The sequence below is a fragment of the Megalops cyprinoides genome, chromosome 3 (genome assembly GCF_013368585.1).
Source record: "Megalops cyprinoides isolate fMegCyp1 chromosome 3, fMegCyp1.pri, whole genome shotgun sequence".
NCBI lineage: Eukaryota > Metazoa > Chordata > Actinopteri > Elopiformes > Megalopidae > Megalops > Megalops cyprinoides.
In genome coordinates this window covers 4,791,168-4,819,148 of record NC_050585.1, presented here as the reverse complement: position 1 = coordinate 4,819,148, position 27,981 = coordinate 4,791,168, and the positions used below count along the sequence as shown (strand labels likewise).

At 41.9% G+C, this 27,981-nt stretch overlaps 1 protein-coding gene across 1 annotated transcript in view; it reads left to right on the top strand.

The window, feature by feature from the left end:
* Positions 1-354: 354 nt before the first annotated feature.
* Positions 355-27,981, top strand: part of esama (endothelial cell adhesion molecule a) — a 44,918-nt gene continuing 17,291 nt past the window's right edge. Inside the window, exon 1 of the mRNA XM_036525683.1 lies at positions 355-975. Within this exon, the coding sequence (XP_036381576.1) occupies positions 909-975 (67 nt within the window). The 5' untranslated portion in view covers positions 355-908. The remainder of the gene's footprint in view (positions 976-27,981) is intronic.

Genomic DNA, 27,981 nt, shown 5'->3' with positions numbered 1-27,981 from the left:
TTTCCCCGGATTTGTAGAATCACTTCAATTAATTTAGTTCAGGGAAATTCGAGTAAGTCTGCCTGTAGGAGTTAGCTCTGAAGATTATGTGAACAACAATCATCGAGCAAGGAATAGCGAATACTCTCACTCTATGTCACAAAAATAGCTACGGACGTTTACGAAAGTATAAAGTGTTGGCATCCTTGCTAAATCGCTTAGCATTTCAAATTGTGCTCTAAATTAATTGTTATTCGTTCAGTTGTTTTTTTTTTTTTTTTTTTTTTACATTATATAGATACTCTCTTATGCTATTCATATCTGTCTCTGTCCATTTTAAATCCTGAAAATTCGAAGTAAGTGGATTCTGAGAGAGCAAAGAGGCGCCGACAGGCGAATTTTCCATGCACCTGTACGAGAACCGAGAGGAGTGTCCATTCTCGCAGAGGGCGTTGCTAGTGCGTACAGGTGCGGGGGGCTGAGGTGGCCGTTTTAGTGTCCTTCCGGAGAAGCTCCATAATGTTAACCAGTTGCCCGGCAAATAACAGAACACCCATACTCTTGGCTATTTACCGCGTTCTGCGAGAGGAGATTGCAAGGAAGTCTGTCCAACGGAAAAACTACATTACAGGGATTGCGTGCTTTCCTTGACCGGGTACAGTGCGCCAACGAGGGCGCTCAGCTAATGTCAGCCAGCGATCAGTCTGTGCGACGGATGACAAACTGGAGATGATTTGCAACTCGCGCACAATTTCACTCGTTCCGCACTGACGAATATTCCCCTCGGTGAATTCTCTTTCATTGCTGTTCAAGAGGAGACTTGTAAGACTAGGGCTACAGCGCCAAAGGCAAATTACGTAAAGATAACAGGAATACTTAAGGGATTGTATACTTTGGGGCTGTGGCACACGGACGGTGGAAGTTGGGCGATGGACATCGCGACTTCTAGGAAACTAGGCACCTTGGTGTCACTTGCGTTTCTATGGCTTTTTCCAGGTAGGTTGCTGACGGTTTCATTCAGTTTCTCAGTTTGTCTTATTTATATTGTTCATTGCTCACATGTAATACGTTCTGCAGTTTTATAAAGATGTCCGAGTTTTGGAATGCAAAGGATTTTACTTGCTCTGTGAAAAAAATAGTGATCGTGAATGGAGCCCGTATAGAGGGAAAGAGAACAAAAAAATCTCGATGAAAAATTACTTGATCCCAGAGGCAATGAAAATTCTTAAATTGTAACTACAGTACGAGATTAGTAAGAGCGGTTTGTCATTGGGATTTAAACCTTAAGCACCTGTTCTTTTTCTCTGGAAGTAAAACAGGTGCGTGATGATGCGTAATAAATTCTTTTATTAATACTCGAGCTGTTTGCCACCTAATAGCCTACAATTGTTTTTATGGTGGGTAATTGCTTAACCTAGCTGCCTTTAATTGACCTATTCCCAGTTTTCCGCGTAGCGCGGCTTTTGTGGTCTGTTTACCTCGTGGTCTTATGTGAGGCGACAGTAAAGCTCGGTTGTGACAACTTACTAGGCGGCCTACAAGCAGAATTCACTTTGTTTTCATCCTGTAATGACTTGCATATACAACACTTAAATCTCTGAATGGTTATTAGGGAAAGAGGAGTTTTATTTGGAACTCCATATATCAACGTGTCAGTGTCAGTTGATTGCTAGCTATTGTATTCCAAATGTACCAAGGTGGCTTGGAGTTTGTCAAACACCGCTGAATCATTTCCTAGTCATATGTTAACCAGCATTCTTTAAGCCCTTGAAGTCTGTGTTGAGTGCAGAGCTTGTAGAGGTGAGATGTATAAACGGTACAGAGCACTTATCCTACACAAAGACGTACGCATTAACTCACAATAATGTCGGCGTGCGGCGTGCATTAATTAACTGTTTTAGTTTAAATGGAAATGAAATATGTAAGAGTAACCTTACTGCGAACTTAAAATAGGCATAGGCCTACATTTGAACTGACGTCTCGTTTAGTGTCGGTTTACTGTCCTGTTCTTTCTTACGGCCGAAAACGGTAAAAAATAATGCAGCAAAGTATCACCTTCACCTCAGCAACATTTGTACTGTAGAAACAACTGCAATTTCTTTAAAAACGCTGATGTGACACGGGGCAGGAGAGTGACATCGAATCACCTTGGAACTCAGTGTTACTGAATAATAGCTGTGTATTATCCCAATAGTAAATGTTATAAGAGTCAGGCAGCTTTCTTGGTACAAAGAACTGCTGTAAGCCTATGCAGTCTTCTCTTTTTTACTCAGTTGTTTAATTACTGTATGAAACCATCCCGAATTCCCTAAACTTTCATCTAAGCATCGTACTACTGAGATAGAAATTTCTACTAACAGATATAGATTGGAGCATTATTACGCAGTTCCTCTAAAATGCCATCAGTAACAGCGCCCATGAGAACCAAAAAGCGAATGTTGCCACGACATTTAGTTATGGTTACTTGCTCTCTTCTTCTCTCTTATCTTGGGTTTCGTTCGACGCTCGCCAATGATGCGTATGCCCTCATGGGTGCTTTGTTACCAAAGCACTCGCAAGTGCTGATGCAGACAATCTATCACAGGCTTTCTGGTCTCACTTCTGCTTTCACAGTCACAGGGCGCAGAAGCACCTGCGTGGAATTCTAAGGAGTGTTCTGCAGTCATTTGGTAGCCAAAACACTTTGTTCATCCTTTCTCGATGGGTACAATTCGTTCTCGCAAGCGGTCGAATTGAGTTAACAGAAGAGGCGCACGGTGGGAATGTGTTTAAGCGCTCCGAACGCACAGGATGTAGCTTGGCCCGCCGTTGCCTCTGAGGACTAGGACTCAACGGCGGGCGGCTCCAGGTGTGTCCTTTAAGATACTGCGTCAGAGCAGGGAAGGAAGCTAAAAAGAATGGACTCTTGTAAACGGGAAGATGTGAGTCTCGGAGAGCCGCTGCTGCCCGAGCCACTTCGTAATCAGCCATGAAAGGAAATCTGTTCCCCAAGGCTGCAAAACATAACAGGATAGACAGTGATTGTGCTTTGTTTTCTGTCTCAAAGGTTACCAGTAAAGACTTCTTTACAGTAGTGTTGAAAAGGATAACGGAAAACTGGGCTTGAATGTAGCTGACGTCACTGTCCCAGGAACGCTGCAACTTGATTGGTGTACAATGAGCATGACAGCCCAATACTGTGGATAAATTCCTCTAGAGCCCTCCACAGTAGTCTTTTGACTTTAGACTTTTGACTCTGTAGTTTATGTACACAGCTCAAAACAATTACAGAGATTCTTATTCGGACTTTGCCAGCTCAACATTTAGTGTATGAAAACAATTGGCATTCAAAGGAAGCCTATATATAGACTGTACATAGAAATATTCATGTGGTATATAAATATACAAATGTTTATGTTCCTCATAAAGTAAATAAATATAGTTTTTTGTATTTTTCATCTCTGTTTGCTGCTTGATATGAGATTTAAATCATATAGCTCCATTTGTTTGATTATTGACCTTCCAAAGAAAGATTAGGGAGAAGAACATCCAGACAACACAATTAACCAAACGTAGACAAACTGGGCCCATCCACTAGTATAAAAATCCCACTTACCACTTCCTTTTCATGTCAGCTGTTCACAGTATCCCTCCTCCACTCTATCTCCCCCCTTTCTTTTCCTTGTTTATGATGTCCAAATCAGGGGTCAACAACCTAGCCCATGACTATGTGTGTTCCGTTTGTCAGACTCCAATCCAAATATAAGTACCATTATGTTAATTTCATGATAACCTTCATAACCATTACATTTAGATTGTATGGAAATTCATACCCACTTAATGAATGATTGTTTTCAGCTGAAACACTTTTCACCCCTATCAATGTGTTAGCGATACGCTCTCTATCGTTTCATGTTTTAAATGTAGGTAATGCAATTGGTAGTGTTTTTTGCATCAGCCTACGTAGGAGTAAGAGAAGTTTACAAGTGGTTTCTGTGATGTTTGTCGTGCGTTGACTGTTATGTAGCTTCTGTTGATTTGCCAATCAAGTCGTCCATTCACATTGCTTATCTGGAATACAATTTTCTTCTTCTAGTTAATTGTGATGATTTAAGGGCTAACCCCTCATTAGTGTTAATTGTATGAGTGTGAGTCTTTGGCTTTACCTTGTTACACTGATAAAGTGTTAAGTGATAAATCTCTACAATAGCCACACCACTTCACACAACAGCTTACTATTCTTTAATCAATAATTAGATTATCCTTTGCCGAATAGCTGACTTATATTCAGTCCAACTACGCGGGTTTGTCCGAAACTTTGATAAACAACTATCAGCTGGTGTTTCATTTTTTTAAATGCATCATCATTAGCTTGGCACCTGCTGAAATTATCGAAAATGATGAAAGAAACTAAAAGAGGTAGCACTTTATTAAATGTGTTACTGAGAGGAGAAAGCACATTGTGGCTAGTTTTGGATGGGGGGGTCACCTGCGGTCTGTGCACACCTGATAAGCAGAACCAGCCTGCTGCTTATCTGGTGTGTTCACGGTCGCTGTGGAACACGCCTTATCTGAGTCTTCACCTGTAATTAATCTTCTGTTCCTGGCACATAAATGGGGAGAAAGAGGATCTTTATTCCCTTTTCCACCACAGGCTCTGCAGGTTCCACAATGCAGGCATTGTTCAGCACTGATGCTGAAACACACATCTATACATACATTCATCTTGCAAAGAAAAAGTCATCCCATGCACAGGTGCAGTGGAGTGGAAGTTAAGGGGAGAGAGAAGAAGCCCATGTTCTGGCCCATATATGGCATACTGCGGTCACTGACCCACGTCTGTAGGGGCTGATAGGTGTCCTTACCAGTATTATAGCCTTAACTTTTTAGAACATACATATTACACACACATAGCTCTAAAGTGGGCACCATACACCCTCCGACTCACTGGACTCTAACAATCAGATTGTTTACCTTACCAAACATCCCTAATAGAATTCATCATTAATATTGTGCTTTTCAATCAGTTTGTACATTTTTACTGCAGAATGAACAGGTGGGTTAATGGATGCTGCTTACCGTGTCTCTGTGTGTGTATTTCCTGAGGAGGTGTTACAGTGGGAAAGAATGCAATGCCATTCTGCGACTGCATCAATTGTGAGAGTACTGAAAGCAGACTGTTGTCCTAAGATGCAGGGCTGTGGCTGCAAATGTATCCATCACAGAGGCAGGCGGTCGTTGATGGTTTTCTGCAGTTTCCCCTTTTTATTGGTTCAGGATACCATTCTTAGCCCTGACAGATGTCAAATCTAAGTTGACGACTGGAATAACTCAAAGTGTGGAAGTCACGGAGGCTCTGGTCGAGGGAGATGAGGGGCGCAGGTATCAGGGTATGATTAGGGGACTACTGAAGGTCAAAGACGAGAAGCAGGAGGCAGAAGGTAGAGTTCGGGAGAAAGGAAAATGCCAGAGAAGTGACAAGGGCAAATGGGACATGGGATTGTGTGAAACCTGTGAGAAAGTGACTGTCATCCACAATTTGGGACCACTGTGAGGAAATGTTTGTTGGGGGGAGGGCTGATGTGAGCAAGCACAAAGCTGTCAGCATGTGGGCCTTTCTTGTAAGCTGCTGTCGTCTCTGAAAGGGCTGTATTAGCAGCAGGTTTCTCCCAAACCTTTTTTTTTATTTTACTGCACAAAAAAGTCAATACCAAACTTGCTATAATAATGGGACTCACCAACAACATGTTCCTTTCCCTTTTTTCAATTCACAGTTGACTCCATTTAGAGAAATTCACTGCACTGCTAATACAGAGAAAGAATCCACAGTTAAAATAAGAGGAACTAGGCTTGGTTTTAGCTGTATGTTGGTTATGTATGCCGTGATGTTGTTTTCCCCTCAGCACTGCACTCCTCCTGTCTCCTGTCATTAGAGAATGTATGACCATGTATCATCACCTCACTACCTTGTACCTCTGCTTTCAGTTTGGTCATCCATCTCATTGCCCCTCTGTCTATTCCAAAAACCCAGAATGCCTGGAACAGGGAGGATACAGAGAATTCAATCCATCAAATTTACATCAGTCTCTCCTTATCTCCAATTGCTCATTTCTTAAAATAATACACAATGGAGGCTTGCCAACAGCCTGTGCTTTCTGCCAGAATCTCTGACCCAGAGGAGTGTTAGGGCTTCAGTAGAAAATGCTCATAGCCTGCTGCCTGTGTATGGTCTGGACCTTAAACAGTTTGTTTGCTGATTTTTACCAGATAGGACATACATATGTCTTGTGGGTATGATGCTATTTACTCCACTTTTTTTTTTTCAGATTTTTGAAATTAGTGTCTATTAATAGCACAGCTAACACACCAGCCCCTCTTCCCAGTCAGTGTGTCAGAGATACAGGGATGTCCCGCAGGCGTATGGGCTCGCACGTCACTTCCCTGCCGCTCTCTAACGACTGTCCCAAGAGAAGCGGTCTCTGTGCTGGCCTGGGGTCATGAGAAAAGCAGCGGGCGACTTTCCCAACACACTGCCTGGCCGATGGAGTCTCTCAAAGACACACACATACCCTCCCCACTTGTCTTCGCCCCTTTTAAAAAGAAACAGCCCCAGTCAGGGATGAGCCCTGTTTATGCCTCTATGCCTCTGTATGTATGTGTGTTCTGCTTACTGCTTGCTGAGTGTGAAATGCAGATCTAAAAAGCAGCAGACATGAGCTCACAGCAACACAATAGTTTAGCAGCTAAAGAACTGACCTTATAATGAGATGGTCATGATTTCAACCCCCTGAGGGACTGCGTACTGAGTAAAATATACAACCGTATTTGCTTCATTTGACTATCCAACCGCAGAAATTGTATAACATGAAATATGTTCTGTTATGTAAATGAGATAACAGCATCCGTTAAGCACATTAAAAAATGAAGTTCAGTTTGCATAAAGTCAGAGATGATGAGCTCGTTCTCAAGGGATCTCAGTTCAGGGAACAGGGTACAGTTATCTGTGCTGTAACACAATATTGCCTTCTTCTTGTTATAAAAGAGCAAACATGTATTTTATGGTTAAGTTAACATGTTTCTATCACATTAGGGAGAAATATCATCCTGTGTATTTTAAATAAGGCAGATGTAGGGCGGGGAAGCACCACGCTGAATATATAGAATTTTGCAGATGCCTCTCATGGTGGAATTTTTCATCAAAGTGAAATGTGGTATTTCCAATTAAAAGTAATATAGTTTGACTGTGTTTTTCTTTGGGGGGAGGGGGGGGGGTGGTGTTGGACAGTTTATTTGTGCTTTTTCATTGAATTACTTGTTGAAACACAGTAGCGAAGAGGCAAGATAACAATGGCACTGATCTGAGGAAACATCTGGCTCTTTGGTTGCTTTGTCAGGCTCAGTTTGCTCTGCTCTCAAATGTGACGGAGGAATTCTGAGGCCACGCTGCTGTGTGCCTTTTGGGGAGAGAAAAGTAGTAGTCGTGTGTTATGAGAGCTGTTCTCCAGCCAACACAGAGACTGCATCAATGGGCTGAATTCGGTGAGGACAACAGGTGTTTTCTCAACAGGGGGTCCTGTTACCTTGAAGAAACTTGAGGGAACAGAATAACTTGAAGGAAACTATTAAAGGGTCTTAACAAAGGAACCAGCCTGGCATATTTTCTATGACATCCAGTGCCATAACATCAAAGGCAGTTATGGGCCTGTGCTTCATTATTCTCAGTATCGTACTATTGCTTTCACTGAAACTTTGTCAACACTAATGCGTCTGTTCATGAACTGTTCATAACCTCTATTCCTGTTCCTAACCTCTATGTAACTCATCTAAGAAAGGAGTAATCTAAGATTAGTAATGTAAGTGTTACTGTGTTTATTTCTTATATTTGTTTCTTTTATCTCTTCTTTCTGTGAAAGAGTTTATAGGAAATGTGTTCTTAAGTGACTGCTCATGTGGCTTGTTGGTATCAGAATGTTTCAGTTGTCTGAGCAGTCTTACATTTTTGTCCTCTTCTGCTGTGTGCCTTTGTGTCCATACCATTAACTCGACACATAAAAGAATCCAAGTCTGAAAAATATCTGTAGAGTTTGCAGAGATGAAAGGTAGGGAAAGAGCGCGGATCCATCAGGATCAACATGAGGTTGTTTCAGAGGAACAATGACAAATACAGCTACTCCAAGGTCAACTGGCAGAAACCAGTAGTTTTGCAAATCTGATAATGGGCATAAAGGTTCTTGTTTTACCCCCCCAAATTACCTTAATGATGGGTTCTGGGGCATAAAATTATACCTGAAGTTTTAATGACAGTGCTCAGGTCCTAGAGAATACCAGTGATTTAAGGTTAATGTTGGAATAGTTTTATTTTTGCCTCCTCAGTTAATTGCCTCCTAATCTAAATCAATATGTGGAAATAAAGGCATTCTAATTATACAATTTTTGATCATCTTAATTGTTAGACATCAATTTAGCTGAAGTATATTGTTGAGGTTAACTTCCCAGGTTATTATGCAAGTACCTCCCCCTGAATTCCCAACCAAAGAAAACTCACCTGCTCTTCTGCATTTCACTCTAGATGTATGCCACAGACAAATTATTGAATTACAAACATGTGCCTCTCTTCTTGGTAAATTATGCAGGTCTCTGGACAGTTCAGTATCTCGGCATTGGAATGGGCCCTGGCTCGGTTAATGACTGTGTAATGTCTACGGATGAAATCTGTGCTAATCCTATGCAGTCAGTTGAGGCTGAGAAATCTCCCGACCCATCCCTTAATGCAGCTGCGTCTTGGAGGCTGTCTGTCAGACTGCGACCCAGTGTTGGGACTGCCAGTGGGGCGGGGGGGATTAGAGCTCCCAGCCTGATGTGGGATACAGATGACTGTCTTCCCAATCCAAATGCTTGATATTCGTCATTATGCCTTTGCATTAGAATAGGACTAGGGGTGGAAATCGCAGAGTAACTCACGATACAATACTATCACGATACGTTGCCCATGATAACAATAGTATCACGATACAGCGATTCTGCGATACTTGATACATTGCAAGCTCCAGGTATGATACAATACATCACAATATCTGTGTAGCTGCAGAAGAAAAAATACCCCTAAAAAGGCAAAAAGCAGGAATTATGTATTTATTCACTGCATTGTGGTGTCAATTTCACAGAATTTGACAATTCATTTTCTAAACTTCGCAAATGAAACTCCAGAGGGTGTTGGAAAATGCAGCCGTTGTGTTACATATTTTGCGGCAATTAAAGTCATTCAATTCAAGTCATGAGTTCATTCTATATTATACATTAGATGTTTTCTGTATGGCCTCCATGTGTATTGAAATTCAGTGGCTAGGCTAGGTGACAAGCTAGATAATGTATTTCCCATTATCAGATGGCTCCGTTATTTCTTGCAGGGACACATTGATGACAAGCTCCTATGTGTCATGAATTACCTGGATTGGCTTGTAATGGTTACATCGTTCAGTCTAATTTCCATATTAGAGCGCTACACAACCCCACACCTTCAGTACGAAACTGTTTTTACTGTCTCTCTCTGGTCTCCACTGAAGTGGTGATGGTGTGTGTGGACGATCGTGAGGCCTTTCCGAGGGCAAGCCGCAGTTAAAATTAGTTTTGAGGAGTTGGGAGGTTGGCTAACCGTGAGGGAAGACACAAACCATGGAAAGCCCTAAGCATTGCTGCCGTATACAACAACCGATGTGTGTGAATACATTTTCAACTTCATTCTGGTAAATACGTTAGCTAGCACGCTAGCTGTTTTTTTTTTTAAACCAACTTTGATAGAAGAAAAAGAAGTGTGATGAGGGACCGGTTGTAGAATACTAGCAATATAATTTCAATTTAAACAATTTTGTAAGTAGGAGCTACCTAGCTAAGTTGGCTAAGTGCTCAACTGAAGCTAACTACTTTAAACAATTTTGTAAGTAGGAGCTACCTAGCTAAGTTGGCTAAGTGCTCAACTGAAGCTAACTACTTATATACAGTCACTGGCATCCAAACCATTTAGTCAGCATTACTTACTGAAATTGAGTTTCCAGGGAGGACTGAGAAAGAGAAGTTGTGCGCTTTTCTTCACCACAAGTTTACCCTCGTTCATTTGATAAGTGCCAACAGAAGGAGTCATGAAGTAGTGACTCTGGTAAGTCAAATTGGCGGGGGAATCCGTTTAGAGTGCCTGCATGTTTTAATAAAAATATCGATATTTGGCACCAGTGTATCGACAACGTATCGCAAGAGGAAGTAATACAATATATTCCCGTATCGATATTTTGTCCCACCCCTAATTAGGACAGATATGTACTCAATGCCTAAAAAAATCAGATTACTGTTCGTCAGCGGTGACTGCATATGAAACTGTTCAGCAGCCACCCTTGTGGAAAATGAATCATTTCCATGGCATTTTACAAACACCCACCAGCATGCTTAATGTTGTCCTCTTCTTGCTGGAGCTGAGCAGTTTATCAGGAGGTGCTTCGAGTAAAGCAGTTACCCCCCCAAGGTTGAGTTGCCTCCTGCTCTTTCTTTGACTGTATTTTCCCAGAATGCACAGGCCTCTCCCAGAAAGCAGTGTGAGCATGCACCCACTTATCATAGTCAGCCAGACAGCTAACCACCTGGCAGGGATAACTCAACGGGCCAAGTCAACCTGTCAGCAGATCCAACCACATTGAGATTGGCTTACATTTGGTCGTCCTGTCAGCATATTTCAGGACAATGAGCACAGTGAAACATCACATCCTAATTACAGTAAAAGCAGGCTAAAATGAACTCAGGTCACTGCACTCAACGGTTTGTGGGATATGTGGTTCCATACCTGAGAGCCACCTGGAATACCTCGACCCCCCACGCTCCATATTTCTCCATGTTTGTTTACCTTCCCTGCTATTCCAGTCCTCGAAGTCCACATAATTACCACATTGCTTCCAAAGTGATACTTTTACTGTTGTGTTTTATAACAGTACTCTGGGAACAATGCTTTAAGCCTTTTAATGATAGCTTAGCTATGCAGCTGGGGCTGTTTTGTCTTTTGCCATCTTATTTTCATCTTATCGTGTCTTTGGGGTACTTGAATAACACACGTTTCAACATGCAGGAACAAAGAACCAAAAAAAGGTCTTCATTTTGACAGCATGTTGTCATGGTTTCTGTTTCTCTGACATATCTGAAAAATAGTCATAATTTAATAAAACTGTCATAATTTAAACATATCCACAGCATGTCAAACATTACAGTGTGTGTATAAATAAATATGATAAGCAAATGCGGTTTCCGTGGTCCCTGCCAGGAAAACATTATTGTGTAGTTTTTGGTTAGGGAGAAGGTCTTTCTCTCATCACTAGCCCCTAGCGGTCAACACCCCACGAGCAGGAAAGGCCCTTAAAAGGCTATTGATCAGAATTTTTGGGCTGCTTCTGGCATTTTCTTTGTTACAGCTTTTCTGGAGCTGTTAGTGCTAATGGCTCTGATTAATTTGGTCTCTGTCAACAGTGTGAATCGCCCATGTTGAGATCACAGCACTTTGGATCAAATGTGCAACCAGTGTTTCACTCCAACCAGAATATGTCATGCTTTCAGGAAGGTGGTTATATTGAGTTTGCTTCCACAGCCATGGTGGATACAATTTACCTGTGTTGAAGGCAGTACAGGACAAGAGAGCTGAGATCAAGAAAAGCAGCAAATATATGTGCTAATATACTGTATAGCCAACTGATTTTAGCCATGTTTACACGTTTGGGAAATTTGTACGCTGCGTCTTCTCACTGCACCCTGCACCCTGCACCCTGCTGCTCTGGGTACTCTCATGTGCCATATCAGGTTTTCTCTGTGTATCTGCAGAGGCGAGGAATAATATATCCAAGGAGAGCTTCAGTAATCACCCTGGAAGTCTTTGAAGAGACAGAAATATTTTTGAAGTGAATACTAAACCGGATCTATACGGATTAAGTCCGGATTTGAGTCCGATTGGCTGAGCATGACTTTCATGCAGTTTCTTTTTTGGTAGGGGGAGACTTGCAGTATCAAAATTTGTGCGCTTTGGCAATGAGCAACTGATAAAAACATGTTTGTTATCAAGCCCTTCCTGTTCTGGAGATTCTTGTGGTCAGATGCCTTTATAAATAAATAAATATAGGTGCTTTTTTTTCCTTTTCTTTTAGTGGCTGTCTTCATTTGGGTCTTTATTCTGAGTAACAGGCATTGTGCCAACTTTTGACCCTGACAGTACACAGAAGAACAATGCAAACACAATATGATTCCTGTCATACAAAGGAGGAGCGGCTTGCGCTTGCAAGCGTCTACTGGGCTGTTCAAGAGAAATGGGTACATTTAGTTCTTTTCTCTTCAGTTCATCTTTTTGTGTAGTATATTGTATAATTAAGATGTACAATTAGATAATAATTAGAGATTAACAAATGTATTCTTCCCTGTATGATTGTTTGACAGATGATCCCAACATCGCACTACTTGGTTCATAAAAATTGAATGGAACTATTTGTTTGTTTTCAGTAAATGCCAGTTGTTGTGCTCTAATTATAGCCCAGCACTTTCCATTTGGTTTGGCTGGCTTTGTAACATAGAGGTGTCCTGCTTTTAGTCAGCTATTGTCTGTTAACAACTTTGTGCCAGTGTTTTCATTGACAGTTTGAAGCCATTGCTCTTTAAATTAATTAGTGACTAATCATTAAAGCCATTGATTTTTTTTTTCCAAGCTGGAAGTGTGTGAAAGCAGTGCCCGCTAAAGTGTGTGTTCCTTTTGTTTCTACTCTCCACTGAATATCTGCACTCAAATGAAAGGGAGGCACTTTATTGATCTTTGCTTTGTTAATTCAAGGCTTGTTTTTTCCTTTGATGCTCTGTAACCACACTGCTACGTCAAAAATTGAGCAAGGAAACAGCAAACCTAGCATGCTCTGGTTGACTGTCACAAAGCCTGGACACTGAGTCCTGTAATAGTTTGGACTGCCCAAATGTCCCTGGTTCCATGGCTTTCCATTACAGATCTTGCATGACCTCAGGATGGATGGCCAGAGGAGAGAATGTAAGGCAGGGTCCTGTTTGATGCATCTCCCAAACTAAGGTTCACCTCCAAGAATTTGCATACAATGGTTGCATTTTTCACATCAAACCAGAACTGGGTTCCACAGTTTCTACACCAGAACTACAATTTCGTGGTGAGCCAATGGGGTGGGCTGAAAGGCCTCCTGGATGGATTCTACTCTGTTAGGGTGGAAGTTGCACCAGAGCAAAAATTGTGTCAAGTTTGGGGATCGCGCCAAAGCAGAAAAGCAGACGGCGACAGGGGGGCAGTGTAGAAAATATCGCTGAATATAATGGAATGCGATTACATTCTTCATTCTTTAGGCTTGTGGAAATTGCCCATTGGCACGGAAGGCATCCAAGAGGATCCTCTGAGCCTAACACAGGCCGTCAGAGCAGGTCTAGCCTGGCATCTGCAGACTTTGTGGTGCCTCTCAAATTACTGGCTGCATGTAGTGTTGGGACAACACCAGGCCCTGGGCATCCTCCCTCCCATTGATTCCAACTGAGAAAGCAGTCATCTCCATTCACACTGGGTCTCAGTGCTCTGTGGTGTTTCATGTTGTCCCAGATTTTCTCTGCTCCTTTGTTGAAAATGTAAAGTTCACCTAGGAATGTTCTCTGGAAGCATTAGCATTGCTGTACAGCTGTCATTTGACAGTTAGATCTAAAGTGAGTTTGAAAGAAATTAGATTTTTTTCTAATAAAAAATTCAGTAGTTACTCAGAAATAAACCTCAGTGATTATTCTGAATGTGTCACATGTACACCAAGTCTGCAGCCCTTTTTAGGAAGATTTCTAATTCCTCGGCATGTTCAAGCAAACTTTTTTTGGGTTTTAATATAACCCAAACATTTGGTTTTAGCAGCACCCTCAGCACATTGCTGCTGAAAGTGTGTACACACACACACACACACACACACACACATACAGGTGCAGGAAATTCTGTGAGCTATGAGGTATGTGATGTAAGGCATGGTTTCCCATAATTACATTCACATGTCCTCAAATATGATTGCTGTGCTCCTCACCCTTCTCAAATTTCTAGATATTGCCTTCAGATTATTGCCTGAGATACACAGTATTACAGTGTAAAAGGTGCATCACCACGTGAACACCCAGTGTATTTTCCCACTGCTAACTCAATCTGTCAAAGCTAAGATAATCAAGAAGGTTATCACCACCTGCAAAGAAATTATGGGATCGATGCTGAAATGGCACTGGGGAAGCTAATTTCGCTTCGACTTCAAGAAAAAAAAAAGCCCAGTCGTGAAGGACCTGCTCAAGACAATCTTAAAGCACCTGAAATCAAAGATACAAAAGTCACAACCCTCTGTCAGCCATCTTCAAGTCTTGCATTGACATTATGGCTGTGATGGTGGCATTTTTCAGCATGGATGGAGAACCTGCTTTTTATAAAAGCCAGAGATAATTTAGAGCCCAGTTACACTGCAATACATTATTAAGTACTTTTTGGAGACCTCCATAACCCTTTACTGGCTCTCCTGTACATAAAACATGCCGTCCTTTTACACGAGTTTAGTCCTTTCACACATAAAGCATACCAATGAAGGGTTTAGTACTTTTACACATAAAACATGCCAATGAAGGATGAGGTTCATTTATACATACAAAATGCCTTATAGCAGGTTTTGAATACAGATGAAACAAAAAACCTGTGGCAGGAGAATAAACCGTTCATTACTCTCTTAGACACCAATATTTTATGAATAATAGCAGTTAAACTTACATCTCCTGTCTGGAATGTCTGTTTTACAATTCTGTCAGTCATTAAGGTTGACTTATGACAAACGCACTTCCTGACTGTCACTGTGTCTTCAGAGGGATTTGAGGTGGCTCCCGCTCTAGCTGTTCCTCTGCATCAGGTTGCATCATCAACGCTTTAGCAGCACATAGCCTGTCTCACCCCCGGCCTCGTGCCTCACTCCCCTGCTGGGTGCCTGCTCCATGATAATGAATTTACTCTGAGGCCAGACGTGTGGAAGTAGAGGTAAAGGCTCCCACGGGCATACTGTATATTGGCCTGTGTGCTGAACAGGATCAGAGAGAGACAGGAGGCTGTGGGTGTGTGTGTGTGTGTGTGTGTGTGTGCGCGCGCGTGTGTGTGTGTGTGTATGGTGTAAGAGAGAGAGAACAGACAGGTGTCCGCTGAGGAGACCAGGAGATACCGTGCAGGAGATTTCCTGGTTTTATCAAACCCGTGAGGATTAGGGTAGGATTATGGCTGGAATTGCGAAGTAGCAACAAAATTAGCTTCTGGGCTTTAATCTGAGAAACCGGCCTAGATGGGGGGACATGAGTGGGATCCAACGGGGGGGGGGGGATCTGCCTGACAGACATATCTGCTTCCCCAAAACACACACACACACACACAATCCTCCACTGTGTAAAGCAGTATTTAAGATTAAAGATTTTAATCCGATATCTCCACATTAGTGCCCAACATTTGTAGCTGCCCACGTTTTTCTTCAAGACTAGTGTGAAATATTATGGGTTATAATAAGATTCTAATTTTTCAAACCCAGCAAGAGATTTCTCTATTTCTCTCATTCATACAGCAACATGGAGAAGAAAGTTCAAGAGCAAACAAATGAGCAAAAAGGTCATTGTATACATATTTCTATAAAATTCCATAGATGTAGCTATTCCTATTTTCACTGCAAAAACAAATTTATACTAATACTAATACATTGCAAGATTGACTCAAAAAATGAACTGCATGTTACAATATTGCATGCTTTGCTTATTTAATTGAGTAGCCCCTGATTTCACATCTGTCAGAAACAACTGACATGGTTTATCTCTTATCCAGTGAGGGTGTGTAAAGCATTAGCCACTGTGGACTGTCAGTAATGGAGGGGTGTAATCCACAGTCATTTAGAAACAATTCTCAGGTGTTGAAAATGTATCATGGAATTGATAGCACCACTGGATACAGCCTGCATTTGCTCCAGAGGCGAGGGAGCAGTTTCCGATATGAAGTTCACTTTGAGCAGTCACATAAATTACTTTCCATATCCTGTTGTCCCTTTGCTTTTTTTATATTCGCATCCTACTTTAGCGCTGTTAGGCTTTCCTTGGTGGAGATAGTTCCAGCAATGCGAGCAGCTCAGGTCTTATGGAACCTGCTCAGAGCTGATAAGTCATGCATACGTGTAGCAGCAGGGCAGTCGTTTGCATATTTTCTATTTCTGGTGGCAGGGGTCTCCTGCCACTTGATTCACATGACTGAACATGTACCTGAAGAGGGAAAAAAAAAACATCTGAAACATTAAATATTTATGGCTCAAAGGTGTAAAAGGGAGTTGCTAACCCAACTTACTTTAATGTTCTACCTAGCTTATTTTCCTTTCTTCTCCCCCAACATGTCTGCTTAAATCGTGTATCCATCTGTAAAATAAGTGTGAGCATTTTCCTCTGAGAAGGTAAGGCGCCACAAAATGCTCTTCGCAACAATCCCTTCACATTTACACATTCCACATACCGCAGGGTCCTTTGTGTTTTAGCCTCACCAAGGTTACCGCTCTTACAGGGAGGTGTGCGGCAGTATAGTGCTCCTCTGGTGTAACACTAATTGAAATGTTGCCGTGGAGGCTTTCTTTTATGCCAGTTTATTATAATTCCTTTTCCCAGCTAATGCAATGTAGCCATTCAACGGAATGATTGATATTCTTGAATCTGTTTTTGAATACCATTCAGCTGCCTCAATGTATACCTCTGGATGCCACAAATTCTTAGAAATTCAGCCCTTGCGGGAGAATAAAATTTGATTTACCCTTGTCTTTGAAGTATAAGCCTACATCGTGAGGTTTTTTTAACTTTTTTTCATCTATGAGGCAGATTAGAAAGCATTCCACTATCTACACTAAATTTGTCATTTGCAATAAGTGACCTTTGCCCCCCCTTTACTTGTTCAAATTGTTTTTTCTATGCTCAGATGTCAGGTTTATGGTGTTCAAAGCTCTAAAGAAGTGTAGCTTTACTTGCTCTGTTTTCATCTCTGTCAATTTAAATTCAGCTATTCATCCATTTGAACTGTGCATTGAAACCAGGACTGCTTCTAGATGGTTTCTACCATCTACAATGAGGATTATTATAACTACAGTTATCATTATTATATCATCTATTCTGCAAAATAAGGCTCCTGAAAGTTCACCTTTGTAGCACACGGGTTTTGGTTGGTAGAAAAAGTGAGACACAGCCTCTCTAATAGGTGGTTGGACCATATAATGATCAGTTAGCTCGGAGGTTATCCAATATGCTGGATTTAAGATAAGTGTGATACGACACAATTGCTTCTGCAATACTTTCACATTGCAGCGGTTTTTATCCTGTCATGCTGATAGGAAATGGTGTTTCAGATGTCTTGGCAGTGCCCACAAAAGACTGAGCCCAAGGGCTTGGTATTTGTAAAACATAAAAGGCAAAACCACTTAAGTGAACAATAGCTGTTGGAGAGCCCATGCATTATTTCACAGGTGAAGTGACAGCACTGCATACAGGCAGAAATCCCAGCTGACGGGGGGTGGGGCTGGGGCATCATTCAAATAGGTGTGCATGTGCGTGTCGCACCACAAGCCAGTATGTTCACAAAGGCCCAAAGCATTTCCACTGCAATACCACAGGGCTCATATTTATTCTGTACTGCACAGCAGGGTGTAGCACTGCTTCTCCATCCATGCTGAAAAATGCCACCATCACAGCCATAATGTCAATGCAAGACTTGAAGATGGCTGACAGAGGGTTGTGACTTTTGTATCTTTGATTTCAGGTGCTTTAAGATTGTCTTGAAATTGCATGTCTGTCAGTTGGTAGAATATCCTAGTCTGTTGTCACCTTACAGAAAAGGGAAACCTGCAAATGTAGGCTTGGTATGAAGCCTGGAATCTATTGTGTCTATTGATGTTTCTGTGCAGCATAAGCCTGCTGCTTTGTTGAATACCTAACTCAGTTCTTTGAAAACTTTGGCAAAGCCAGCCTTATTACTCATAATGCATTTAAGGTTCTCAAGGTGCTCAGTAAGGGACAAAAGCGTTTCTGTCGCCAGTATCCACAAAATTAAATATTGCATAATTATCTGTTCAGTAAATTATTTGTTGTACACATGACAAATGCAGATGTCCCCCAGGGCTCTGTGTCTGGTCCCCTTACACATTTTCCTGGATTGAAATTACTTCACTGACTGCCTTTTAATTGAGCTTGTCATTTATGACTCCGATTCAGTCCTATTTACTATGTACTATGTACTTTGCTTGCTTGATCCCACCTGTGTAAAATCATTGAGAAACTGGTTAAGTCATTACTGTTCACCAGGAGACCTCATCTCAGTCTCTAACTTGCTCGATCACAAGGACATCCATTCATTGAAACATACATCTAACTTTAGCCAGGAAGTAGGGATGTTAATTTTAAGAAGTGCCCTTAATCGATTGCTGTTAGCCTTATCAAATAATAATCGATTAATTGTCAGGATCTTTCTTAGCCCACCCAATACCGTTTAGTAGGCTAGGCCTAAATTCTACGATCGTTGAAGTTTATTCTACTCTAGGCTATTATAAAAGCGATAGTTACCTTGTATATATACACAACACAAATGCATGTTATATTCCTCAGTTAAATGTTTATTGTAAATCAAAAATATAGGACATTCTTGTATAGCATATCAAAAAATGTTGTGTAGGCTTAGAGTTTGTTTTCCTATTAAGGCCAACAGGAAAAAGGGGGAAAAAACTAAAACAACTCTGTTTCGTTTGTCTCAAGTGAACCGATTAACATTATCTAACATTATCCCTCTTGAACGATATAGACGACAAAAGCCTGAACTAAGCCTTCTGAACTAAAGGCATACACACTTCAGAGTCTGATCTCCTATGCTCACATAAACCTAAATAACCTAAAATCTAAGTATTTTTATTTAGGAAGATCAGCGTATCTACGTGGTCAGGGGAGAGTCTTGTGTGCAGTCTGTTCACAGTAAGGCCAGCTGCTGAGAATACACGTTCTGATGGTACAGACGTGCCGGGTATACACAGGTATCGTCGCGCCAGTTTTGCCAACCTCTGAAATCTCCCTTCATTGATTTTCCACCATTTCATAGGACAAGAATCGAGAGGTGGTGTAGCGTCCTTCAGAAATTTCTTTTTCCTCATCGGTGCGGGTTGTGGAATAGTTGTCGCCCAGGAGTCGAGCCATAGCAGACGTTTGCCTCTGAGGTGTGGCTTCCTGGATGGCCACACTGCCCTCTGCCCCCCTCTCATCTCCGCTGGCGGTACGGCTTTCTTCGTCTGTGGAGCTCACTGCTACTATTAGTTCAAGAAGTTTTGAATTCCCTAGAACTCTCCTCGTTGGCGTTAGAAATCCAAGATGTTTGTGACGGGGGCCAGCATCGATGCTATCATTGGTGGTGTTGATATCATTGGTTGATATCAGGTCATCGGATTCAATCTGTTTCGAATAAATATTATGATGAGGCTCTAACATAACGGGTAAAGCTGAAATTATCTATTTGAATGGTAGGCCTATAAGAATAAAGATTTTAGGACTATGATAACATGCTTACCTTCATCCGTTCACTCAGCGAAGTGCGCACTTTGGATTTGAATTCCACCACTTTGGTACTGTCTCCTTCCACTCTCTTCAGATGTGTGTTTATTAAACTATGGGGTACATGTTGGATATGGACACCTCAGTCTCAGTAGACATGACAGTTGTTGCGCACTTGAGCGCCTCCAGCACGGGCGCCTTATCTTCCATTAGCTGCCAGTGCTCGTCTTTAAACTCGAGCGTCCTAGCATCTTGAATTTTAGTCACTGTGCGGTCTGACGGCACCACAGACGCGGCCCACCGCTGTTCTACTCACCTAGCAAACCTTTCACAGACCGAGTTCCACCCGGTCTTACAGGGCCGAATGAGCCAATGAGGTGGCAGTCGCATTTGTTGTTGCTTCACTTCCAGTGCTTTGGTGGCTGGGGTGCTGTGGTGGAAGTGTCGCACCAACCTGCCAGCTGCTGCAGTAGCCTGGCTCAGGCAGACAGAGAATCCGTCGTTAACAGCCAGCTATAAAGTATGCGCGAAACATGACTGAGATCCAACCGATTCTTGTGGGGCTGTTTGCTGAGACTATGTTTCTTGCGTTGTCATGAACGCAGGCAACAACTCGTCTGGTGAGACCCCATACCTCCACCGCCTGGTTCAATTTCTCTGCCAAATTATCGGCTGTATGTCTTTGTGATATGCTCTCTGTGAACAGGACCACAGACTTCAACTGCCAATCCTTCCCAATGTAGTGGCAAGTGATTGTAATGTAGCTTTCTGTAGTTAGAGCAGTCCAACAATCGGTTGTGAGAGCTACATTTTCCATTGCTTGCTTTGTCTTTAACTCAACTTTCCTCTTGTTGTTGCGTGCTTCTATACGGGTAGTTATAGTATTTCTCGAAGGGATATGGTACCCTGGCTCGATAAAACTTATTAGCTCTCGAAATCCCTCGCCCTCAACAGTGCTTATTGGCATCAAGTCCTTTTCAATCACGTTGCATATCTTTTGAGTGATGCTTTCCGCTTGTGTATTATCACATACTCTCTTTGCTAACATGGAGGTGATGGTGGGTTGCGGTTGTGGTCCACTTGGTCCTGGCAGCACGGTCGGATGCATGCTTTTTAGGTGGTACATTAAGGAGGTTGTTGAGTTGTAGAATTTCAAAATGGTACCACAGCTATTGCAGTGGGCATCATTTTCATTTTTAAGAGTGAAATGGTCCCACACAGGACTACGTTTAGCTCGCTTCATGTTTCGTCTTTCTCGCCGACCCTTAGGCTATATTTAGCGCCCTCCAGCGGGGAGCTTAAATCATTATCAGCCTATTACCACACAAAACTCCTGTCAACACAATAACAATAGGGTATGTATATTACAAGAGGAAACGGTTCTAAACTTGTGGAAGTTAAAACCAATTAATTGTTTAATTAAATCTTAATCAATTAAATTATTATTAACAGCTAATCGATAGTCGATTAATTGTTAACAGCCCTACCAGGAAGAGAACATAATTGCCAAACGTGTTTGTGAGAGGAAATTGAGTAAAATTGGCATTCATTTAAATGGGAGACATTTTATAATTGAAATGAATTGATCCACTGGATCACTGATCGGAAGAATTTAATTGGAGTTGAATTTATTTATGCAACTAACCTCACTTTCCCTGTATGGAAATGAAAATAAATACAGTGTGATGAATGAAGATTTTGAGCATTGTGTGAAGTAATACAGAGAGTTTTCTTTCTTGTTAGACCTGTGGTGTTCTTGAAGGTGAAAATCTGACACAGTGTTAGGCATATATAGGCATGACTAAAGACGCAGTGCAGGCAGGGTCTATTTTCCTAATCTCCTAAAGTTCCTCTCTTATCTGTTCATTGTGCAAATGAGTCTCAGTAACCAATCTGTCCGAATGACTTAAAGCAGAACTCTACAAATCTACAATATAATAATGTCTCCGTGTTGCAGCCGCTTTGTTCAGTTATTACTAAATTTATTTCTCAGTATTCACTGCACATCTCTTTTCAGAGAGCTTGCCTTAATGAATGAATGTGAAAGGGGTCCGCACCAGGAGTGACATGCAAAACTGTTCTCATCGCATGACTCACTCTAATCCTCAGCATCTTTACCTAGGGTGACCATACATCCTCTTTTTCCCGGACACGTCCTTTAGAGACGCATGTTTTAGGTCCCAAAACGAGGACATGTCCGGGAAAAAGAAGACGTACGGTCACCCTACTTTACTAGTTGTACTACAGGCAATTTGCCCCTAGCTACTTAGCTAACCAAGTCTCAGTGATGTCACCCCTAAAAGCTCTCTGCTACCTGCTGCCCTATCAGTTTTACACAGGAGTCATTTAAGGTACTTCTTTCAGCCCAGCTACACAAGCAGGTTTGGTCTTGAGTGTGTGCCTTTGCGAGTGTGTTGTGTGTTTTGTTTGTTAAGTATCTTGATAGATACATTTTCACACCCACAAGCTTGTAGAGAAACATGATTCACAGTGCCACAGTATATGGATGCAGTGAGATGTGTTCATTCTTTTTGTCAGGTCTGAAGTTATGCTATCAGTTCTATGAAGGAACTCATTTCAAGAGAGTGTAATTTTTCATCCCGTAGCTCCTCACTGCATGAAAACCAGCTAAGGAGGAGACGTGAATATGCAGAAAATGACACGTGGGTGATAGGACCGCACAGGGAAGAGAATGAGGATCAGGCTGTTCTCTGTAGAGGACCAGTTACATATGTGCAGCCAAACCCCCCACCCTATTCATTAATAATGAAAAATGGCAGTGCAGTGTGATGTCTGAAAATGTGTTAAATTGTTAGAGGGCTGTCACAAGGTCTCTGAAAATCGGATGAATGCACTACTACTAAGCCTATGTTCCCAACTAACTACTCCGCTCTGCTACCAAACGACGTCCGGTGGTCCGGCTACATTGCGGCACAAAATCACAGAACTTTCTCCATCATTGTCCCTCAAAGGTGGAATGAACTTCCACACTTCATCCATTCTGCTGAGTCCCTCACTATTTTCAAAAAACATCTTAAGACAAAGCTCCTCCATGCTCACCTGAAACACTACCACCTAAAGCAATTTCTTATGTCCTAAACTGTGTTAATGGTTTAATGCATCTGTGTCTCTACAAGCTAGCTTGTAACTTGTCTGGCCAACTATTGAAACTTAGTCATGCAACACTTCTAATATTATTGACTCCTTATATGCCTTTTGCTTGTGTTGTACTCTGCCTCACTTGTAAGTTGCTTTGTATAAAGGCATCTGCCGAATGAATAAATGTAAAATTTATAAATGTAGTGTCAGACAGTTCAAGGTCATGGTTCTTGTAATCCATTATCTCATTTAAAATTTGGAGATGCAAATGCTCTGACCACTCTTAAGCTGACTTGCTTGAAACTAACAAATGCAGCTATGTCAAGGGTTGTGTTATTCACTCAGTCATGACGTTTACTTCGCATTACCACAAGATGGCAAAAAGCCAACAAAGTAGCTTCAATCACTGAACAGTGCCTGTTCGGTTATTTTCCGTATTTTTAATGTTTGCCTTTTTCTAATCTACTGCTGGTTCCTAGCATGCAGAGAGAGGAAAAACAAGTTAATTGAATAGTTAATTCCAGCAGTGGCTCCCCTGGGCTGTCTATCAGCAGGAAAGGGACTGTATCTGGGCCCTTTCCTCTCTCTGACAGTCCACTTCCCCTCCCAGCCGCCTGGCACTCCCAGATAAGCTCCACATTCCACCGTCAAGCAATTCCACAGCGCACCGATCGCCACGATAACGCCACCCAAATAAATAAATACATCTTTCACTCTGCATTTCAATAGGAGTTGCGCGAACAGACTCAGAAAAAGCATGTTGTCATGGCCAAATGAAGCAGGGGAGAGGCCATCTGGGCGCCAACATGAAATATTGAGGACCCTGAGTCTGATGAAAAACTATGGAAAGACATCATGGATTCCGGTTGATGTAGGAAACACTTCACGGTGATTTTGAGAGCCTCCAACCACCCTCCTGTTTTTCGGTATAGAGGAAAACCATCTGTTTGTAAAATCACCATGATTAGGACACCCTTTTCAGTGAACCCTCTTACATTTATGGTAATATTTGGCAGCTACTGTCATATGTTGTATGTGTCATATGTTTGTATGTTTAACAAAAGCTGAGATAACATGCTGCATTGATCATTTATTACATTATTTTTTTTCAGCTCTGTCAGGATTAAAACCAATGCATGACTCTTGTTCCTGTTATAATGATTTTTTAGCATGTTCTGGTCCATCAAGGGTTAAAGGGAAATGTAACCCAGAGTTCTAATAGTGCTGAAAGGCCACAGTCTCCACCCATCCTTCCTGCAATTGGATCATTGTGCATTGCAGGAGAAAAAAAGAAGAGTTTTTTTGTGGTAACTCAAGTCCCCCTCCATTGTTTATTGTCTCTAAGGATGCTGGGAAAGGAGTGGAGCTCTGCAGAAGCTAGCTGTTTGTCGGCCAACATTGTGTCAGTGACACAAGGATGAATATACATTTTTTTTTCTATGACATGGAGTACAACAGTAAATATAGCCCTGTGCGCACGTGTGTGTGTGTGTGTGTGTGTGTGTGTGTGTGTGTGTTTCTTTTCTATAAGCAGTGGGGATTTTGTGGCTTGGACAGCTTACCTTGGAAAACGGAATAATTCTTGCTTTGACATTGCTCAGCAGGAATGGATTGACCTGGTCTGTGTGCCTTCATCATAAATGACATTAAACGTGATAATGTGTTCGCTGAGTAGATACTCTTATCAAATACCTTGCTTAGGGAACAACAGTATTGCCCCACCACAGAATTTCAGCATTCCAGTTCACATGACTACACCACACTGTCTCCTTCAGTGTTTGTTAAATGGGTGGTCCCCTAGTCTTGCTGTCTTAATAGATGATGCTTTAATAGATCATGTTTAAGACACATCCTTCACAGGGCCTAAAATCCTCCTATCTCCAGCTCCTTACAGGGAGGTCCATTTAAGACAGCTTTGAAAGCTGATGAGATTAATATTGTGGGGCGACAGCTTAGCCACCTGGCAGACGAAATCTATCTTATTCGTAAAGAATGTAATGGAATGTAACAGCGTGGGTGGAGTTGGGGTTAGTGCTGCCACCCCACAGCCAGGACACATCTTCAGCTGCACCCCACCTGCCAGAACATTTCTCTAATGTTCCCCACGCATCTTCACGTCAACCTTATTTATTACCTCTCCTGTAAAGGGGTGTACACCGTAATCCAAATGAATGACAGGAATAACCATTCCCTACCAGTGGGTATTGGAGAGAAGCGTGTATCTGTTGGAGATACTTGCAGCATTCCATTGATGCCACCTGACATGCTTTGCAAGCCATGATAGGAGGTCTGATGATGTAGCTAGATTGATTGAACAAAACCGCTGAGCTAAGGGAGGTCTGTGTAATGATCTGATTGCTGATCCTCAGTCAAGGCCTGGTTCACAGACAGCATGCAGCATCTCTCAAAAGCTCAAGAACTTTTTCATTCCTCTGCCAGTTTCATTTTTTTCTTCACTCGTTCCTGTTTCCATCTTCTTAAACGGTGTCAGCTGGGTCTGCACTTGTCAACAGCTGTGTGACCCTCCAAAGACCCGCCTAAGTCTGAGATGAAGAAACAAAACTAGCATGCCCTTATAACCTAGGTTGAGACACGTCCTCTCAGGACTTCCCACCCATTGCCTGTGTACAGTGTCTCAGCCACAGCCTGGGGAAAATGATTTTAATAACGCCCAGCCATGGTGGCATTACAGACTGTTTATCTGTTCCATTCTTTTTGAAGTATGCCACCGTGTATAAGGAAAAAAAGTCAACGCGTGATATCACCATTATTGTTTTGCGGTGATGCGGGATGTGAACATTTAAAAGGAGGTAATTTTCCAAATACTTCAACAAAATTCCTTGTCTTACTTGGATGTCTATGTTAAAGATGGCTTTCTGGTCATAGCAATATTTTATGCATTGTCATGTTTGGCCCTTGCTTCTTTTTCCTTGTGGCGGTCTTAAAGGAATGAAATGGTACTAGTCCCTGTTCCCATGTTCCTCCTTTAACACGGACCGTACGCTAGATCATTTGGCTGTGGTTTGCTCGTTCGTTGGTTGTGGACATGGCTCCTATTACGCCAGCACGGTCTGATATCATTGTGATCCCTGTCATTCACCAGTGTCCATGGCCTGTGAATTTTATTGTAATTTTCCAGCATAACCATTCACATCTGCAACTCCGTCCATCCCGACCGTAGCGCTAAACGTAATGGAGATGTTCATTAAGTAAGCCGATGAAAAATACGCTGTCGGAGGTGAACGGTGGCCTTTGGATGAGCCTATATTGCGTGCGTTTGGTAGGTTGCCACTCTCCCCCCCACCCCCCCCCCCGGGGGTGACTCGGATGCAGCGTGTGACTCGGCTGGAGAGCAATGTCTCCCCGGACCCGCTGCCCTGGAGGTCCCCTCAGGGCCTGTGACAGGGGTGCTCCCTTGCCTCCCTCTCTTCCAGCTCTTTACCACACACCAAGCCCACTGCGACACAGCGCGCTGCCCATTACCCACACGCTCCCCCAAGTATCCACACATACCTCAAGGGGCAGCTGTCTCGTGCCAACAGAACCTACATGCATCAGCCTGGCGTTCCACACTCTCCAATACACACGCTTACTGCAGGTGGAGGAAAGACTGTTTCAAGATGAATTTTCTCTACGAGTTTATGCTGGAAAGAAAATGGTCAACTTGGAATAAGAGCCAGATGAGACTGATTTCTCCACTGTGCTGCATCAGCTCAGAGTATTGGTCCTCCAGTATATATAATCCCTCACACATACTGTACACACACACATACACACATGCTATAGCTTCACTTGAAATAAAGCAGGCTCACAGCACGCCATTTGTTGAAGAGCTGAAAACGTTGCTGCGCTTGCTGTTTGAGGAACATTACTTCTCCATACGCTCTCATTCTGTTGTTTTCAGCAGGGTTTTGTGTGAAAGGCTAAACCCTCTCAACAGCGGTTCTCAGAGGGGGAGAATAAATGCTCGTTGGGTCCCTTGGTAGGCCTGCGCCCACGGCTTGCTGCTGATTGACTGCTGTTCAGGGTCAGATGAGTATTACTGTGTAAATGTATATTTCTCCCCTGTGCAAATGGTTGCCACAGTGATCCTGATTGGCAAGAAGTGGGAATAAAAAAACGTAAAGAATTTAGTATGTGTTTGAATTGTGAGATTGGCCAAAAATACCCCTTTGTCAATTGAAGGGAAACCTATGGAGAGTCAAGCAATCAATCATACAGGAGGCAAAAAGAGTGTTGAAGGTGATGTTGGTAAATTAATTCAAATTCATTACCGTGGCAAATTGCATGGCTGAATGATTGCTTTTGGGCCTTTGAGATTCAGTGCAAATCAGTGTAATTTTCTGTTTTTCATTCTGCCTGATTGGCCTCTGGATATGTTTACAAAATGTAAATGGTTGCAGAATGAAATAATTACACACCTCAAAAGAGTTTGCTGCTGGCATTGAGTTCAGAGGCCACCGATCAAGCTTTCGTGTAGCTTTCAACCCGAAGATTGTTTCTAAAAAGGCTTTTGTGTGCATTTCACATGTTTTCCTTAAGATCACTTAAAGCAATTATTACGTCACTGAGTTTATAATTGAATGCAAACACAGCAAAAATCTTCTGGTAGCTGGGATGTAATGTTTGTGTTAATGGTCTTCCCAAAAGCCAGGTTTGTATTATTGTAATATTTGTCAAATTAGGAATAAATAAATCTTTTTGTAAGATTAACTTCTTACTGTAGTATTTTACTTTAAATTTAATTACAGGGATAAAAATGCAGATAGAAGGGTTAAGATGCAAATTGCAGCATACAGTTGCCACCCATACACTTACACCTCTGGTGAGCATTGAGCCCTTGAATGCTGGACGTCTTCACTGCTTCTGTTGAACAACTTTTTTTTAGATGAAATTGTCAGTAACACTTTTATAAAAAATAAATTATTTCTGGTTTGCTTTGTGAAATGACAGAAAGTGATTACAAGAGTCTTCATTTATCTTGGTATAGATGAATGTCTTCATATTTTAATCATTTACATAGAGCATTGTCCAGTAACTTGAAGTGAAGTACAAAAATCCAAATTTTATTTGTGATATTTGCTAATGGAATATTTTCATTCGTATGTTTCTGTTATGATTTCTTCTGTGAGCTTGGAATGCAATTTAATTATGCAAGAGGCGGTTGCTACTGCAATTAATGAAAAAATTAAGTGAAAAACTTTTCTACTGAAGTCAATGACAAGACACAGTGATAAGTCAGTGACAATCGTCAAGTGGATTGATTGACAGTCAATGTGATCTTTATATCTTTGTTGAGTTAAAGAGACC